Source organism: Eublepharis macularius, chromosome 11 (genome assembly GCF_028583425.1).
Source record: "Eublepharis macularius isolate TG4126 chromosome 11, MPM_Emac_v1.0, whole genome shotgun sequence".
NCBI classification, from domain to species: Eukaryota; Metazoa; Chordata; class Lepidosauria; order Squamata; family Eublepharidae; genus Eublepharis; species Eublepharis macularius.
Window position 1 is genome coordinate 60,851,030 of NC_072800.1, and position 19,889 is coordinate 60,870,918.

Sequence of the window (19,889 nt, forward strand, 5' to 3'; positions counted from 1 at the left end):
CCCTGATCACATTATTAGGGAATCAGTCACGGGTGCACTTTTTCTAGGGTGATAAAAATGCATTTGAGTTTTAGAATATATAGCTCAGAAGAACATTTGCAACGTTTCAGAGGATAAAGCAGTGCAAGTCTAACTGCATTACTATGTGATCAACCCTCAACTCTCTTAGGCAACAATTCTTTAGCAAGGAATACAGATAAAATATAATAATAAAATATGAAATCTATGGAAAAATATATAGTAGGATACCCTGTTAGGGGTGATCAATAGGTTCCCATCACATTCTACTGCCTGAAGAGAGGTAAGGATTGGGAAATGCCCGTATGTTGAATCTAAACTTAATATTGCATCTTCTTTTCAAGATCTTAAAAAACCAAGTCAAATACAACTGAAAGGCTTTTCAAAGGAAAGAAATTATTAACACTAGTGAGTCAGACATAAGTTTCAACATGAAAATCTACTACACAAAAGCAAACCTGAAGATTCAGAAAGGGATAGCTATAAATCGGTGCACCCCAGCAAAACATGCATTATTGTCTCACCTCATCATCAATCATATCCAAGCTCTGACAAGCGCAAGCAATAAAGAAATGGGGGAAAAAACCATTATGGACAGAAACAACAAAACATGTAAAAATATTTAGATAAGTGAGGATTCCGCTAGAATCTAATGACAATCAAATTGTAACTATCCAACTATTAAAACTGTAAGAGAGTTTGTCCTTTCCACTATGGCCTGATTATTTATGCTTAAATCTCACTCAAATCTATATTTACCTACATGTGACTGTTCAAGCATATGACAGAAGGGCCACTAAACCCCCAAACTGACTTACAGGAGTGTAGTGTTGTGAGGCTAACAAAACTCTTTTGGAGTAAGCCATTTTTCTCTTGCTACTTACTAGGCCATTGTTTGATGTCACCATCAGAGATCACTGCTGTTCTGCTTTGCCAGTGTGGCTCTATGCATAGACCCCTGAACTATTCTTAGGAGAGGGCAGACCCAGCTAGTAATCTTGTGTCTTCTGCAGTAGTTTTGGCTAAGAAAACAAAGGTGGGCGAAGAAAGACCTTGTTCCCATTTATCACATTGTTCAATGTTCAGCCTCATTTGTCCTAATGACCTTAAATTGTTTTTAATCATGTGAAACTGAGGTTCTAACATTAAGAGAAAGAAACGTATTTAAAGGCAAAGAGGGCAAAGACAGAAAGATAAAATAAAAGGGTAGCTTTGTTAATTTTTTATAGCAAGACCAAGAACAGCTTGTGGCAGCTTAATGATTTTGTCTTACGGCATAAGTTCTCAAGAACCAGAGCCGACTTCATTGGATGTGGATGATAAAAGTGTTTCCTTTTGGGAATATGTAGGTTTGATCCATTCAATCTTTCTGTTGGTAAAGAAGGCAGGAGAGGACCCCTGCTGACTACCAAAAATGTTCTGCTGGAGCTCATGAGACCTGCATGGATGAAAGTCATGTGTGATGGGGGCTGTTAATAATTGGGTGAAATAGAATGAAAAAGCTGGCTGGATCCAAACCTATACCTTCCCCAAAAAACACACTTCCCAAAAGCACGCAAATCAATGATCTATTTCAATACAAATGCTTAGATCCACATCAGCTTTTCTGCAGGTGCTGAGACGAGATTTTCCTGCCTCCTCAATCCAAGCTGCTAACCTCCTCAATCCTCTTCCTGTGGGTCCTCTCCCCCAGGAACAAGACTTAGGGGGGCATTAGGGCTGCCATGGGAGGGGGATAATCTCATTCCATGGTGCAAAAATTCTAGAAATGTGCACTGTGGATTGTGTGCAAATTCTCACACTTGTCTATGAAAAATATCCCACTGTAAAGCAGAACACACCATCAGCAGCCTCGTGTGATATCCATTTTTAGATTATACTACTACATGGGGTGCAAGAAGAATCCAGTAGTTGAATGGACTGTTGTGTGAAAAAGCCAGTGCACACTTAACATTAACATTACAGGGCAAAGGTTAGGCTTGAATCTTCTCCCTAACAAGCTTCTTTTTGTGTATGCTGTCAGTTCTGCATTTTAGGGAGCACCTAAGCATTTGATCTGTCATCTGCCTTCTGAAGTGAAACAATCCAGAAACATAAGGTGCCCTTCTTCAAGCTCAGATGTTTTTTAGCCAGACATTAGACTGCATTATTATTGCTGTTTGCAGCTTATATGCAGTAACACTGTGTTATGCATCATGTTTTATCATGACGTGCATTGCAGCTGATTTGAATTATCCTCTTCAATTAGTTACATAGGTTATAATTTTATAGGTTAGATAATGTCCGCAGTTTTCACTGTTGTTACTATTACTCAAAACGAGATGGGTCGTAATACACCTCCTTGATGCTCGAACTCATCAACAGGCACATTATTGTTTGGTTTCTGAATCTGAACGGCAACCTTAAAAGTCTGTTGTTTCTGGCAGCCCTAAAAGCCTGTTGTTTCCAAGATCAAGTGAAGAGTTATTTAGTCCATTAATAACAACTCCACAGGGAGTAACTCATTTCCTATTATATATGAATAGCTCTTGGGTAAGATACCTCATCAGATGACAGTGCTATGGAGTGAGAAATTCCTGGGGTTTTCGGTTCTGTCCCTAATCCGCTTAGATCAGCTGAACTGGTACTGCTTGGACTAAAGTCATCGTTGAAAGTAAAATTCTGTAAAGGACAAGACAAACAGCCACCATCAGCTAAAGAACAGAGAATAGGCTTACATTTCCCAGGAGAATTTGTTTCCTCTCCCCTTTGCTGAGCAAGCATAGCTCAGGATCGATTGTGACAAGTAACTGAGTTGAGTTGGAGTGTACAGAGGAAGTGAAAATGCTTTTGTTTTGAACGGTTTTTGAAAATAAGAAGCATTGTTCTTATTGCATTCCAACTGTGAAGACAACTATGTATATTCCTGGACTGAAGCTGTAGTACTCAGCATAGAGTACTGGATTTTTCTGGAGGAAATCAGCTGTGGAGACTACAGAACTTGTGTTGGGTCCCTGTGAACTGAAGTGTATTGGCAGGGACCAATGGGTTATTCACTCAAATCTGGACTACATGATAAAAGTTACTGGGATCTGTCAACAATATGTAGCGTACCCTGTAGCTCCATCCGCAGTAATATTTTGAGCCTTATTTTCAGATGCTTTGAAGAGGGGTATGTGAAACCCCTATTTCTGTGAGTTTCTGCCCAGTGTTCTTGGATAACCATGGAAACTCTATGGAGAGTCTTGGACATTCCTGCTTTTAGAAATAGTATGTATACAACTGGACACATCAGAATGTATGCACGCACATGCACATCCATTCTCTAATTTCCTTGTTAGCTTTTGCAAGATCTTCTGTATCCAGCCTCCAATAACATTTTTCTTCTACCAGAAAGTAGATCAAATAGAATTGAATAGAAAGTGGATTCAGGATAATTGACTACACTGGTAGAATTCCAGTATCTCTGTCAGATATAACATTTTCCAAATTACTACCACAAACCTAGCTTTCCAAGAAAACCTCTTAAGTTCTAATGACTTAGCAACAATGATTCTAGTCCTTTCCTTAACCTACAGAATGTGTCATTAAAAGAGATACACTTATTGTATTACAATATCAGTGCTGTGTAAGAATTTCAACCAGAAAATATGTGCCCAGTGTATGTGGGTTATGTGCTGTCAGAGTTCTTTCTTTTTTAATAATCATTTTGTACATTATTCAACCTATATAGTATGTTGCAATTGCCTTGATTATGGGAAAGACAGGAGCACTCAAAACAAAGACGCAGACCAGACATTTTCCTCATTATAAATGTAATGAACGAAGCATCACACTTTATAGTAAGGATGAACAACAAAGGAACAATTCTCAACAGAGTACACTGTGGTATGTACATTTGGTGAAATTTGCCCAAATAGTCATTTGAAGAGTTTTGCAATGGCATAAATTAGATCTGGAAAAAAAGCAGTTAAAACAACCTCAACATCAAAATATTCAGTGAAACTTTTGAGGTTAATTAAAACAAGCAAACCACAAAAGATTAAAAACCAGCAACCATACAGAAACATAAGCCTGCTTTGAAAGTGAAACTTAAAAGATGACTTGGAAAAAGAAAAGCATTCATGTATTAAATTAAGCTTTTGGCTCCAGCATGCTTGGAAATTGTAACAAGTAATATTTTCGGATAAAAATGCAAAAGAAAAACCTGAGGTTAGTTTTCATCAGCAGCTATGACATTTTTACAACTAGCTCTCGTTTTTTGTAAAATACTAAGAATACCAAGTTGTGACTTATTTGTTATTGTAGGAGGTCCACTTGAACAAAGACTGCTTTGGTCCTAACTAGAAAAGATGCTGAAATATCCATTTTATTTATTTATTTAAGATATTTCTATGCCACCTCTTCAGATGCTGCTTGAGGCAGCTTACAATTAAAATCATCACAATATAAAAAAACAGGTTATTGGACTTAATCAGCAGAAAAACTCCATGAAACAGAAGCAGGTAATTAAGAAGCTGGTCTTTTGGTCTGGTGCCTGAAAGATAGTAAGGTGGGCACCAGCGTGCCTCAAGGGGGAGGGTGTTCCAAAGGCAAAAATACCGTAACAGAAAACACCTGTCTCTAGTAACCACCTGCTGCACCTTTGAAGGTGGGGGCACAGACAGCAGGGCTTGAGAGGCAGATCTTAGCTGGCAGGCTGGACAGCGTGGGAGGAAACCGTCCTTCAGGTAACCTGGCCCTAAGCCATTTAGGGCCTTAATGGTAAGAATCAGCACTTTGAATTGTGCGTGGCAACAGATGGGTAGCCAGTGCAGATCTTTTAGCACGGGGATGATACAATCCCTGTAACTAACCTCCGACAGTAGCTTGGGCACTGCATTTTGGACAAACTGAAGTTTCTAAACTATTTGCAAAGGCAGCCCCACACAGAGTGCGTAACAGTAATCTAACTTGGATGTCGTCAGGGCATGGATCACTGAGGCCAGATTTTTGAGGAACAGCTCTAGCTGGCAAACCAGCGGGAGCTGATAAAGGCACTATGTGCTAGAGGAGACCTGAGCTTCCAACCACAGCCTAAAATTCAATAACACTCCCAAGCTACAAACTGTTCTCCTTCAGAAGTGCAATCCCCCCCCGCCCCAGGATAGACTGGCTCCACAGTCCTTGAGGAGCTTCTCCACTGACCAGTAGCTCTTCTTGTTTGGATTGAGCTCCAGTTTATTGACCTTCATCCACCCCTTTACCTTCTCCAGGCACTTACACAGAACTTCCACAGATCTACCTGACTTAGCTGTTCAGAAGAAAACAGTTGGGTGTCATGTGCATATTGGTGGTGACACCAATATGCAAAGAGGTATTTTTAACCTCCTGGACCCAGTCAACCAATCCAGCAAGGCATGATACTATTAGCCATGAGGGTCAACAATCAAGACTGAATGTGGTGGGCAGCACACTTCATTAGGCCACACCATCTGAAAATCACCCATACAATCAGGACAAAACTGTGCTCCAATAACACTGAGCCAGTCCAACTGTGGCGTCTAATTTGTGGTGGATGCCAGCAATTTTAATCTGCAAAATAGGTATCACAGCAAGCTTGTACGTTTTCTGGGTTAACATCCTCTGAGACATGGGATAAAACCCTCTTCACAACCTGGAAAAACTCTGCCGGACAGCATAGTGTGGACAAAATGGATAGTGGAGTGCTGGTAAATTAAATGTTTTACTGTACTTGTCTTCCTTCATTACAGGTGCTATGACATTTTTAGCCCAGTTTCTAGCTAAAGCAGTTTCAACTAAGTACAAGTCTTTGATAAAATTGTGTTTTAAACAACCTAAACGTTAGAAAGTTATAAGTTCTTAATATCGCCATACTGTAAGTGCTTAACAGTATGAACTCCCCAATGCGTTTAGGTCTCCAAGTATCAGAAAGCTGAATCAATGACATCAAGTTCTGAAAATATACGCAGAGAACAAAAGCACAACCCCTCTCCCATACTCCTATTACTCATTAAATCTTTTCCTGTTTCACAAAGCAAGACAGTGTTTCTGTTCATTAGGTTAAATACTACTTTATTCAAATGAGATTCTTTTGTATTTACTGGATGCATCCAATAAGCATATTGTTTTGCTTTAATTTTGGCTTTCTTGGTGCAATTGCAATTACTACATGCTTATTCCATTTGGCTGCCCCCAAGAGTCAAGCTTACATATTCCAAAACAAAAGCCAAAACAGAAGCAGTAACAAATGTCCATGAATAAATGGTCACTGTGGGCATAGTCAACTGATAATCAATCCTGTGCAAACAGCACACACATAAAATGGAAGATCTGCAACGAGGCTTCTTTTCAATGGGACTTGTCTCAAATGGTACCACACATTGGCAAGATGTGGTGTTGGAACATCAGAGTCATAGGTTTTGCCTTTTCTCCATCATACAGATCATGAAATGCTCAAGAAACATTGCACACAAAAACACTAATACATGGACCATGTAAGAGTACCACTGCATGTTGTTGAGTTGCTGTACTGAAAGCAACATGCACATACATAAAAGGGGAATGACACATCAGAAATAATTCAGTTTTTCTTAGTTCAAAGAACTGCAAAATGGAATTGAATGTAATGCTCAAAGATAGATTGCACTTGCAATCCAACAGGGCAGTCAAAGCAGTATGTTTTTGTAAAAATACTTCCATGCACTTTCATAATTTAATATATACTTTATGCTTATAAAATGCAAAGATATAGATGAAAGTCATCTTGTTTTTTGCTTGTTGAGGGAGAAAGGATGCTAAATCAAAGGATTACCAAATTAGAAGGCTACAGAAATGTCTATTGAAGTTGCTGGAACCAACCAAGCCCATGCAATTTATTTATTTATTCCCCACCTTTCCTCCATGAAACTTATTGGTGGCAGGTTGAGAACATACTATACACCGAAAACAAGACACAGAAAACAAAGTAGGAATAGCCTGGAATGTGCATCATAACCTCTTTTGTGATCCAGTTTTTGCTTGATGTTATTATCACATTGGCTCTTACTAACATCAACCTGACTATGCAACTCCATGCACAGGAGAGAAGGTACTTTGCATTTTCTACCTTGCACCCTTTTTTAGCTGGACTTAGATTGTCAGAGGAAGGATCAGTTGAGCTGGCCGGAGATGGCAGATTGCTGGAAAGACTGGATCCCTTGCTGCTCTCTCCATACCATGTAAATGGAATAGAGCTATATGGGAGAGAGGGGGATCGCTTGGCTACAGATGTGCTACTTGCTGAACTCTCCAACAGCTCCTTAGATACCCTGTTTAAACACAAAGCAGCAAGCAAATGGGTTAGGTTTTAAAAATTCTAAAGAAAATGCACACAAAAACCCAACAATATATTGTCTTGGATTCTAAGTGGCAACAAAAGTGGAGTGGCACAAGGCAATTTCTCCACCTCCTCCCTCTCACTGAAACCTTTTGTGCCCCCCTGGAATCATGCTCTTGCGGAAGGAACAGTGTGGGGGACAAACAAGGATTCTGGATCAGGAGGGGGAATTTGCAAAAATGTCCTTCCATTCTACTGCAAACGGAAGGGCTCTTTTGACAAAACCGCTGCTGTTGCACTGAAGGAACAGTACCTTAGGGTTCAAGCCACAGACTCGGGGAGGCAATTGTATGGTAGAACCAGTGTAATTTCTCAACTTGTACGATTTGAACCTGCAGTATTTTCCCCCTACATATATATGCTATTTTGGAAGTCCTGCCTGCATGCTTCATCAAACATAACTGCAAAATAAAGGGGTTTAAAAGAGCACTGTGCATAGAACTGTCTTGCTTTCTGTCACTTGACTGTTTAAGCATTCCCCCCCCCCCCCTCGGGCAGCTTGCCTTAGCACCCTGTGAGACATGCAGGGCTAGTTTTCTGTTATTTTATCATAATTTGGTGTTTTACGATTGGGTCGACAGTCACTGTATTTGACTGAGATCCAGAAATCTGATTCTGTTCCCCAGGCAGCATCGCACAAGTATATAGGTTTCTCTGAACTCTGCTGTCTACTGGCTCATAATAAACCAGAGGGCTCACATATAATTGTAAATGCCTTATTTTAAATTCTTATTTAAACTCAGTTCTGAGGCTTAATCACTCATGTTTTGCCCAAGGAAATTGAATTCACGTAGCCTGCAGTTTTTCATCAGGATGGGGAGCCTGATGAAGAAGGCAGGAAAGGGCCTGTAATGATGGGGGGGGGGCAAGAACCGAAGGGCCCAATAAGCGGGAAACTAATCTGATTTTTTATTCGGATGCTGAAGGCACGAAGAGATTATTATCTAGTGGAAACAACTATGCATCTCAGTTCCATATATATGTTAATCTGAAGCAATATTGCCAATCTTAAGATTTATATTTCTGTGCATTTAGTAGCTGTGATGAAATGACTTCACCACACAGTTTTGGATATGATTTATAGATTTTAAATATGTTTAGTTTTTAAAATATGTATATTCCAAAAGAATATTCAGTTATGTTGTTTGAAATAGTGATACAGGATTCTATGGGTTGGAAAAGAACAGGTACAGGAAGAGTTAACTGGATAAAGTAGCAACCAAGTAAGGAAACTCTTTTTACAGTCTTGGGGAAGTAGATATCGGAAGCCAAGTAAATTAGAGAGGATGTTAAAAATATTTCAGAATAGAAATAGTTATAAAACCAGTCAACTTGTTCATATTGCCATAAGTTTTTAAAGTTTTTTTTAATAAAGATTTGAATTGTTTTGTGCTTTTTTCCGTCATAAAATTGTTTCTTCATAAAGAAGCTGGCTAACTGGCTGTTAACACCTCCCATGCCCACTATACACATACAAAGGAACTGTGCAAAAAATGATTTGTCCCTAAACTGAGACTTCACAATAAGCTTCCATGAAGCAAATATTTCATGCTTAAGAACATAAAGAAAAACCACTGAGTGGCACCAGTGGAAACAGAAGTGAGGTAAGGGGAAGAGGAGGCTCAGTGAAGCCCCCAATGTGAATCTACTAAGTAGGCAAACTGGCCGTAGCAGAGAGAGGCTAATTTCATCACATATAGCGACAGCAGTAGTGGGGGAGCCCTGGGTGGCCCAGGCTAGCTCAATTTCATCAGATGGTAGGAGCTAAATAGGGTTGGCCCTAGTTAGTACTTGGATGGGAGACCACCAAGACCAGGGTTGCTATACAGAGGCAGAGATTAGTCTCTTGCCTTGAAAACCCCAGCAGGGGTTGCCATAAGTTGGTTGTTAGTTGACAGCACTTTACACACACAGTGGTGGTGCAAGGACATTTCACTGCAGCAGCTAGTAGCAACTGTAGTATAAAGTGGTGCCCACAGAGTGTACCAATGGGAGGGAAAGAAAGCTGTATACTCAACATGTGTCGTGGTCGGACCACTGTCTGCAGGAAGTACAGGTGACTCTGCAGCTTACTCCTTGCAGGGACAACAGATCACTTAAAATGTTCCACCTTTGCAAACTTATGGATCTAGATGGAGTCTAGAATGCTCTAGGGGATTTCAGGTTCTGAAATAGTAACTTGGTTGATACCCTTGTAGAAGTAAGGAATAAGGGGTTACTGGGGCCATAGAAATAGATACTCCTGGATGCCCTTACCCATGCAGATGGTGGAAGCTGGCCTTATGATTCATGACAGAACTGGGTGAACTGAAGAGGCTTGGAAGATGGTGGGAGAGGTGGAAGATTTGGACTGAATCTCACATACTGTAATATAGAGTTCATTTCAGAAAGAGTGGCAAAGAAAAGGTTCAGAACAATTATTTAGAGTGTTTAGGCAATTAGTGCCTCTAAGGATGTAGTCCCAACATTCACAGGAATTAGTATTAGCTGTTATGTGCATGCACAATTCTTTGCTGATAAAAGTTTTTGCATCTACTCTGATGGTGCAATAGAGCAAAGTGCAATTTGGGTTTCCAATTCGGGGAAAATACCCAAATCAGACCTGATTCGTAAAGACTCGGGATTTCCGAAACAGCCCTAGCATGCCGGGTCCATTTCGGAAACCCCAAATCAAAGATTCCCGAAGCAATTTGTATAGCTTTGAGAAGATTCAGGTCAAGGGGTTTAAATGCCCCTTTCTGTGCTGCTCTGCAGCAGCACGGAAAGGGGCATTTCAACCCTCGAATCAGTTGCTTGTCGGGGGTTTCCTTGCCAGGCAGTCAAGTCCAGCTGGTGGGGTTAAAAATGCCCCTTTCCATGGCGCTGCACAGCCGCACAGAAAGAGGCATTTTAACCCTTGAATCACCTGTTTGGTGGCGAGTTCCCCACCAGGCAGCCGAGTCCATCCGTCTGTGCAGTGTCACAGAAAGGGGCATTTTAACCCTGCCAGCTTGATTCAGCTGCCTGGCTGGGAACTCCCCACCAAGCAGCTGATTAGGAGGTTAAAATGCAGGTAAAGCCTGCAGCCCTGTCACACCGGCTGCAGAAGGGGTCAGAGGAATCCCTGGCCCCTTCTGCAGCAGGCAAAGGGAGCACTATGTGGCACAGCTGCAGGCTGATGCCTTCAGCCCTGTCACCTCCTTTGCCCACTGCAGAAGGGGTCAGGGGATTCCCTGGCCCCTTGTGCAGCGGGCAAAGGGAGCACTCCACAGCACGGCTGCAGGCTCATGCCTACAGCTCTGTCGCGTCCTTCACCCGCTGCGGAAGGAGTCGGGCAATTCCTTGTCCCCTTGTGCAGTGGGCAAAGGGAACACTCTGTGGTGCGGCTGCAGGCTAATGCCTACAGCCCCATCGCTTCCTTTGCCCACTGCAGAAGTGGTCAGGAGATTCCCTGGCCCCTTGTGCAGCGGGCAAAGGAAGCACTCCGCAACACAGCTGTAGGCTCATGCCTATAGCTCTGTCGCGTCCTTCACCCACTGTGGAAGGGGTCGGGGGATTTCCTGGCCAGCAGTGGGCCAAGTGAGCGGGGGTAGGATTGGCTAGGAAAGTGTAGGGTTTAACTTCCTGCCCCGCCACATATTTCACCTGATGAGAGGGGGAGGAGGGAATCCCCTCCTCCCCCTCACCAGAATGGGGGGAGAGGAAGGAACCCCCTCCTCCCCCCATTGGGTAAAATAAGTGGCTGGGCTGGAAGTTTAAAAGCTATTCCATGTGCTCCGAATCTTTATGGAGCATACCAAAGCCAGTCAATAAGCAATTTCCGAAGTGGCTTGCCACCTCAGAAATTGGTTATTTCCGACTTTTTTTCTTGCTTCGGATTTTCCAAAGCGAGAAATCCGAATTTTTTTTTCTTGCACACCTCCAGTAGTTGTGTCTGGTCAACAGGCCGGTCCATTTATGGATGTTTTCAACTTGGTTTCTCTGAACAAGAGGATTTGGGGGGGGGGGGTTATGAGGGTCTCCTTTGTGAGGCCTTAATCTTTGCTCTTACTAGCCAGAAAAAGTGGGCCAGCAGAAGGCACTGGAACCAGCAATGAATACTGCAAGCAGCTCACAAAACAAAGGTAGGAAGCAGTTATTCACCCTCTCCCCTGAAGAAAACTACGGCAGATAAGAACGATGGGACTGAAAGGGAGAATGGCAGAGAAACTTCAGGGCTTCCTGGATGGAACATCTGCCCTTGATCCTTTTCAATCTGGCTTCAGGCCGGACTGCATTACAGCCATGGCATTAGCTACCTTGGTAGATGACCTTAGTTTAAGCACAGGCTGCTTTTACTCGACTCCCTTTGTGAGGGAGATGAGTAAAAGTATGATGTTCAGTTATGTTATATTTTCTGATTATATCTTTCATGCAGCTCAAATCTATTACTATATACTCTATATACTCTCTCTGATGTAGCCCAATGTACTTTGTATAAGATTCTATGCACTTTCAATTGTTATTTCTATCTCTTTTTCTATATAAAATTTATAATTTTTTTTAAAAAAAGATTCAGCCTCCCTTCTACTGTCATTACATTTATCTGCAGCCTTTGATGTGATAAATCACTTGACGTTGCTGAAGTATTTTGAATTAGAGACAGGTTTGAGAGGCATGGTATAGCAGTGGTTCAAATCATCTGTCAGCTTTCTCCAGAGAATTGTAGCTGGGGAGTCAGAACTGGGTGAGATCTTCCTCACAGTGAGCTGCAGAGCTCTGTATTATCCACAGGGTTTTTAAAATCTTTATGTGAAGCCCTTGTGGGAAATTATCCACTGCTTCAGAGTAGAATATCATCAGTATGCCAATGAGACTTAACTACACATCTTTTTTGTCTAAACCACCACAGGCAGCAATGGTCAACTGTACTGGGCCAATGCATGTCAGCTGCAGTCTGAGGATAAATTTGCTGATACTGAATCCCAACAAGATGGAGGTAATACTGGTCGGCAAGGCTGAAATCCTGGAGGATATAGTGATAACGACTTATCCTTCTGAAGGGCAAAGTTACACTGGTACAGAACGCTCATTTGCGGGTGTTGGTTGGAATTTGCTTGCTGCACTGGTTTCAAGAGCGTTGGTCCAATTCAATTTTCAGATTATTACCTGTACATCTCTTCATGGCCTTGGACCCTCATTTCTGTAAGACTGCCTTTTACAATATACAATAAAGAAATGCCATTTCTCAGATCAAGGCCTGCTTAAAGCGCCAACTGGTAGGCAGATGCAGTCATCTTCTGCCCCAAACAGAGCTTTTTCTGCAGTGGTTCCATACTGTAGAACAGCCATCCTGAATGTGTCAGGAAGGCACCCTCATTGCTGATCTTCTGGAGCCACCTGCAAGCTGGAGTCACTTAGAAGAGTCTGGCCATTTTCACACTGCTTACTGGCCATGGAACATCATGCCAAGCTCCCGGAACAACAGCGTCTTCCTGGAGCAATTTCACGCGAATTCTCATGTCAAATCACGCCACGAAGATGCTGTTGTTCCAGGAGCTTGGTGCGATGTTCCATGGCCAGTAAGCAGTGTGAAAACGGCCTCTATCCAAATGAGTAATTTTTTGTGGCCAAGATGTGCATGCTTTAACTGGCTGGATGGGGTTTTAACGTGCTTTGTGTTTTTAATTGCCAGATTTAATCTGATATGCCTTATAAATAACACTGTAATCTGTCTTGAATTTGGGAGGGTTAAAAAGGCCTCAAATAAATAAATAAAACCAGGCTCATAATTTTCTGTGAGGAAACACCTGCAAAATGCAGATGTTACCATCCTTTTTTCTAGAAGGTGGAGGAAAGAGGAGAAAGGTTCTATTTAAAGTTAGTAAATGTCAGTGCAGAAAAAAGGAGTTTTTTGTACAATATATAATTAAGCTTATGAAATTTTCTGTCACTAGACAGGGTAATGGACTACTGCCTTAGGTGGTTTTAAAAGGGAATCATACAAATTCATAGAAGTTAGATTTATTGGTAGCTATTAGTCAGGTACCTAAGTGGAACTTTAGCATGCAGAGGAAATATGGTGCTGATTATCAATTGGTGAAGGGCAGCAAAGGGAGGAGGGGCTCCTTCCTTCTCCCACTTGAGGGCTTTTCCAGTTGAACATTGTGGGCAAGAGGTTGCTGGTGCAGCAGGGTGTTATGGAAATAAGTGCCTTTCCCTCTGATCCACAGAAAAGGGCCTTGAATGGGAGGGGGATGTCCTTGAAGGACAGAAGAAAAAAGCTTTAAAGTCAGAAAAGACATTTCTATAGTACTTTTGAGTGCACTTCATACACATTATCTTATTGAATTCCTTGCAACATCCCTGTAAAGTATGTCAGTATTATATAACAACAACATTTGATTTATATACTGCCCTTCAGGATAACTTAATACCCACTAAGAGTGATTTACAAAGTATGTTATTATTATCCCCACAACAATCACCCTGTGAGTTGGGTGGGGCTGAGAGAGCTCCTAGAAGCTGTTGACTGACCCAAGGTCACCCAGCAGGCTTCAAGTGGAGGAGTGGGGAATCAAACCCAGTTCTCCAGCTTAGAGTCCTGCCGCTCTTAACCACTACACCAAACTGTGTCCTGAAGACTGGGGGAGGGATGCAGAAGGGCTAAGTGAGTGGCAGTGGCTTGCACAGGGCTCCCTAGAGAGTTAACAGTACAAGCGAGAGTCAAATTGAAGACATCTTAATTTGTAATTCACACTAGATCTCATTTATTCTATGGAAGAACAAAAGTGTTGTGTATGTGAAATGACGTGCTACACTTTTGTTTTTGCTACAGGACCAGAATTATTCCTTGCACGACAGTTGAACTTGTAGCATTTCCATTGAAAGGGTTTTCTTTGTGTACCCATGGAAAAGTGTTCCCTTCAAATCAATATGAATATTTCAACAAGCGCAAAAACAACACACTAGGCATCTAACTGACAACATGATTAATTCTACACCAATCAGTTGTTCTAATGGAATCATGGTTTGCAATGGGATGCTGTCAAGAAATCAGTGTTTCCCTACAGTTTATTCAGCCTCATACTGCAGTGAGAATATCTTCACGGATCACCAGAAGTAAATCCTCCACAGAAAGCAAGGAACTAGCCATAAGAGCTGGAACAGTTAAACAGTAACCAATGCCTTGCATTGAATTAGCACATTAAATTGGACTGCACTAAACAAGAGAGTCTCTTATCCAAAGCAGACACTGCTGACTGATAGGAAGTTGAAATGAATGCCGAGTTTCATTCACTGTTTAATCATACCTGGGGAAGTACATCAAGGAATTAGCCTTTGGCCCTTTTAACCCATTTCTCATGGGGAAAAAACAGTACTTTCCAGCAACTTATGATGGCCAGACTTTTTTTTGTCTAGTGTACCTCAAGTCAACAGCACAGTATTAAATGGTACCACTCTACTGCATGGCTTCAGCGCTGTTTATATCTCTAATCTAAACCAAATTGGAGAGCCTGTTTCAGTACAGTTCTCGGCGAGGAAGGCAGGAGTGCAGATCTTAATCTATGAGAGTCTGTTTCTTTTCTGCTATGAACTGCAATCCCATGCACAGTTACATCGAAATAAGAGCCATCAGGGGGGATGTACATCAGGGGGATGCACATTTTGAGTATGCGGATCAGGATGCCAGTCTCCCATCTCTAAAGCAGAACAACTAGTGATCTACACCATGAATGAGATAATCAAAGCCATTTTGCCCCATGAAAGGTAAAATATAAGTTCATAACAATAAAATATTCTGGCCTGAATCTGTTCCATACCTGCAGCCAATAGAGACCCTAACTGCTTCTTTATCTCTTCGTTTCTTGCCCTTGTTAGCACTCTTCCTCAACCGAGTCCTATAATATTAAGACAGTCAATATGCTACATAATTCAAAAAGGGATTTAACTGGGTATCTTATGAATGAGAATCAAGATTTTTAGGTCCTTACCCCAGGTTCCCAAACTTTGGTTTTATTGGTCTTGGAAGCCCCAAGCTGGTCGCTTTTGATGATTGAATACCTATGGCACCATCTAGGACATATTTGCATATGGACAAACACAGTTCATGATCATTATTAATATTCCAGCACTCATTACGCCCCCAGAAATTTCTACATTCTTAAAATCAGATGCTTTCATTGACATTATGACTGTAAAGTATGGTCTGGATACAGGAAAAAGACCTTCGGTTCGATCTAAAGAAACCCAAAGGTGGAACTCTGTTAGCAGAATGGAATCAATTTTCTGCAACTCCACATGCCATTAAAAATGTTGTTGTAAGACCACTTGGAACAGTGTAGGTTGTAGTGGGAAGGGAGGGGGATAACTGCAGCTGGAAAAAGCTGGAAAAATCTTGGATCCTTCCTACCACTCACAGAAAGGCTGTGATTAAAAGCACTGTAAGTGCACAGTTGAAAATTCCTTTGATTTTTTTTGTCACAATTCTTTTGACTGCTGAAGAGACAAGCAACCAGATCCTCAAGAGTAGCTTGCCTCTTTGGCAGTAGGATCACTTTTTATTTTTAAACAATTAAAAGAAAACTACTTATGTGCCAGATTTTTCTTTCCAAGAATATTATGCTTTCTTTTGACTACAGTCCTGGGCATTATTTCATTATAGATTTTTCTCACAATCATAACAGGTTCTTTCTCCACCTCAACTTCTTCATGTTGTTCCCAACATTTAGCCTATTTACCACCAATAAATCCCAAATAAAGGGCTGTGAATAGTTTTCTAATTTGATATTTACTTTCATACATAGTTTTATTATATAGAGCAAGGAAGTCCAAGATAAATGGAAGAAAACAAATTGCATGTGCCTGAGTAGCAAAAGAGAAAATACAGAGACCAAAATAATTATAAAACGTGAGTCACGGGCCATGGCTACTAAAATAATTAATTACATTGCTCCTTCTACACCAATTTGAAATAGTGGCCCATTTTTTAAATAAAGTACAGAGAATGCCTATTTTTACGTAAGGGATATTATCTCTTGGCAATTCTATGCAAAGGACCAAATAGTAACAGTTCTATTGTAAATTTTTCGAGAAAACATGGAGGAAATGCCTTGAGAAACAGAGGAAGCAATGAAAGAAATTACAAGGGCAAGAAAACAACTCCAAAGCATCTCATCGCTACTGCTGAATAAAACTGTGTATTTGTAACAGGCATCCTAAACATGTTATGAATGGAGATTGAAAGGAGGATTAATTTTGTGAGGCTTCTGAAGGTTTCAGTGCACCTGGCTAAAGGTGAACAATTAGCCATTTATTCATTTCAGCAGTTGCTCTTGGTTCCTGTCTATCTTCAGAAAAACATATCCACCTAAGACTGGCTATATCCACATAGGTTTGAATTTTGTGCTCTTGTTGCACTATAACAATCACTTGCAATGGGATTTTCCTGTGTAGACATGAGTGGCAAATGACTGCTACAGCACAACAATTATGTGCAGAGGAAACCATTCCTTGTTGTACCAGGTCATTCTGTATATTCCTTTCTACATTTATCACTTTGTGAAACAGATAAATCAGCTGTTTCTGTGAAGATCATGCTGATTATTTTAAAAAAATTAAAACCTTTCCTATTTGTCCGACTCTTCTTTTTTTAGAAGACCCAGTAAACCTAACCCACAAAAGAGCGACAAAACAACAGAGAGAAAAAATATCTTATTTCTGTAATTGATGTGGAGAACAACCTGCACAGGCTCAATCTGCATTACTCATCAAATCATGGGAAGTGGAGAGGAACTATGGAGAGGAAGTGGAGAGGACTGGGCTACATAGTAATCCTCTTCCACGTAATATCCAATATATGGATGCATGGCTGCACCAACTCTATGGGCTTTGAGACAAGCGCGAATGGAGTTACAGACACCTCTCCTCTCCTCCACTAAAACGAATCTGTACATTTTTATGTTGGAAGAAGCTCCACTGGGACCCTGGCACACAGATGAAGCCGCTGATTTGGAATAAATGTGTGCTGCAGCGGCAGAAAAGGCAAATTCTATGACGGGAATTATTAAGAAAGGAACTGAAAATAAAATGACCAATATTATAATGCCCCGCATAGATCCATGGCATGGGCTCATCTGGAATATTGTGTGCAGTTTGGGTTGCTGTATCTCAAAAAAGACATCGTAGAGCTGGAAAAAGTAAAGAAGAGGGCAGCCAAGATGATGGGAGAGGTTGGATTACCTTACCTATGAGCACCTTTCATATGCAAAAAGGCTGAAGAGTCTATTTAGAAAACTTTAGAACAGAAATGACTAAGGAAGGACACAATAGAGATTTATAAAATTATGACAGAGACAGGGGGCACCCAATGAAGTTGACGTAGATTCAGGACGGGCAAAAGGAAGTGCTTCTTTGTTCAACAATAAATAATTCAACAATAAATAATATCTGAAGAAGGGAGCTTTGATTCTTCAAAGGTCCTGCTCTGACAATCTTGTTGGTCTCTAAGGTACCACTGGACTCAAATCCATTCAGATAAATTCATAGAGGATAGATCCATCACTGGCTACTAGCCAAGGTGACTAAAGGGACCCTCCACATTCAGAGGCAGTAAACATCTGAATATTAGAGCCAGGGGCAAAGCAGGGAAGGCCTCCACCTCTACGCCCTGTTTGACTGACCCTCCAGAATAACTGGTTGGCCACTGTGTGAGACAGGATGCTGGACTTGATGGACCGCTGGTCTGATCCATCAGTGCTCTTCTTACGTTCTTTATAACACTTACTCCTGTGTAGTGACTGCTGCACTGACATCTCGACTATAATTCTCAACATCCCAATGCATGTGCACATAAGCCTACAGACATGCCGGCCAGATTCCACGGAAGTGCATAGTCAGCTCTTCCTCTGCACTGGGTCTTTTTGACAGCAACCTGGTCAACATCACCTAACAAGTCATTCCTGAATGTCATGGAAACTTTATTGCAAAGTTCCTCCACTGCAGTCTGAACATCTGTGCGTGAAGTAGGGAAGCGGGGGTGGGGGCAGTCTTTCAGGCTTTTACATAAACCTCAAAAGGGTCTGGAAACAAGTTCTGTTTTAACTGCATGCTATTTCTGTAGCACACACGAAGCCTTCCCTGGGGTATGGATACAGAAAGGTTTTTGAAACACTAAGGGCAAACCTGTGGGAGATAACTATTAATAGGAAACATGGTTGTTTGAAACCAGACTTTCCAAATCTATTTCAAATGGTTGTTGCAAACTTTTCTTTGATGCTAAGCTACCTTCTCTGTGGCTGGCCTGGGTTTACTGCTCTTAAGATAGAGGCAAACTACCCACTTTACTACTGCATACAGGTCATTTCTATAATTCCAGATGTGTTTAATTTAAAAGCCCAAGATTGAAAAACAATCTAGCAAGCATAATTTTGATTTTAACATTCAGAAAGACAAATAAAAAATTAGGAAACTAGAAAGTACATTTTAAAAGTTTTCGGTGGGTCCCTTGAGTAGGTAGGTACTAATGAAATACTTGCATTTGGGGAGAAAAAGTGATGCAGAGGCTCTTTCAAATCATATACCTTTGCCATGGAAGGTACTCTTGCAGGCTGGTTGATGCACAGGAGAATGTTCATAGCTCTGGCAGGACTTCGAAGGAGAGGAGAGTGGAGTATCTCCATGGGAACAACCAACACTTGCGTACTGTGGTCCTTCATCCTGAGTTCCAGCTAGGTTGTCAAATGTAAATGATGCACTGCTAGCCACAGGGGAAAGGGAAGAAGCACCAGAATCTGATGCTGGTGAGGATGCTCTCATACACATGGGCAGAGGCGATTTTGTAATGTGCATAGGACTACCATGACTGTGCGAAGGCTGTTGATACAAGAGATTATGAAGGAGATTATGCCATACAAGAAACAAGCAGCACAAAGTTACTTTGAACATTCAAGTCTGTTCCAGCTCCTGTCCCAAGAATTCACACTGTTAATTTTCTTTCATTTCAATTGTTCACATTTTCTATGGCAAGACATAGATATAATTTCTCTGAACCAAAAGGAGGTTACCTGCTCAGCACAATGTGTCATTTTGTTGTTGTTAAAATAACAGCACAGCTAGAAAAAGATCTCCACAATATATGCTCTGTTATAAGGCACACAAAATGAAAACAAAAACCTTGGAACTGCTGCAAGAAAAGAGACGTTTGCTTCCAAGTAAAAAAGCCCAAACACTTCTTCATTATAACATACTATCAGAGATGAGCAATATTGCCTGTGCTAAAACAAAGACACTCGGGCAACCAAGTGAAAAGGTAGTGACTGAAGAAGAAAATACTCGTCACCTTTCTTTCAAGGCTATCTTCTCCATCTGTAGAGCTGATGCTGTCATATAGTCTTGTTCTAGTTGGTCGTGACCTTTTGTTCTTAACTGAAAGCTGCACTCGAGTCTTCAGTGCTTTAGAGTCCAGTCTGTCTGTCTCAGGGACGGCTTCATTAAAATCTGTGGGGGGAAATGGCTATGAAATCACTGGATCCATTTAAACATTCTAGTATCTGGG

General features: G+C 41.2%; 1 protein-coding gene across 2 annotated transcripts in view; it reads right to left on the reverse strand.

Moving 5' to 3' along the window:
* PPP1R9A (protein phosphatase 1 regulatory subunit 9A) overlaps positions 1-19,889 on the reverse strand; it is a 175,909-nt gene that overhangs the window by 10,177 nt on the left and 145,843 nt on the right. The window contains exons 12-17 of one of the 2 annotated variants that reach the window (XM_054991016.1): positions 19,674-19,831; positions 18,916-19,207; positions 15,328-15,409; positions 15,157-15,234; positions 7,106-7,307; positions 2,560-2,679 (exon numbers count right to left, since the gene is read on the reverse strand). In XM_054991016.1, the coding sequence (XP_054846991.1) occupies positions 2,560-2,679; positions 7,106-7,307; positions 15,157-15,234; positions 15,328-15,409; positions 18,916-19,207; positions 19,674-19,831 (932 nt within the window). The remainder of the gene's footprint in view (positions 1-2,559; positions 2,680-7,105; positions 7,308-15,156; positions 15,235-15,327; positions 15,410-18,915; positions 19,208-19,673; positions 19,832-19,889) is intronic. The other variant, XM_054991015.1, reaches the window with a different exon arrangement.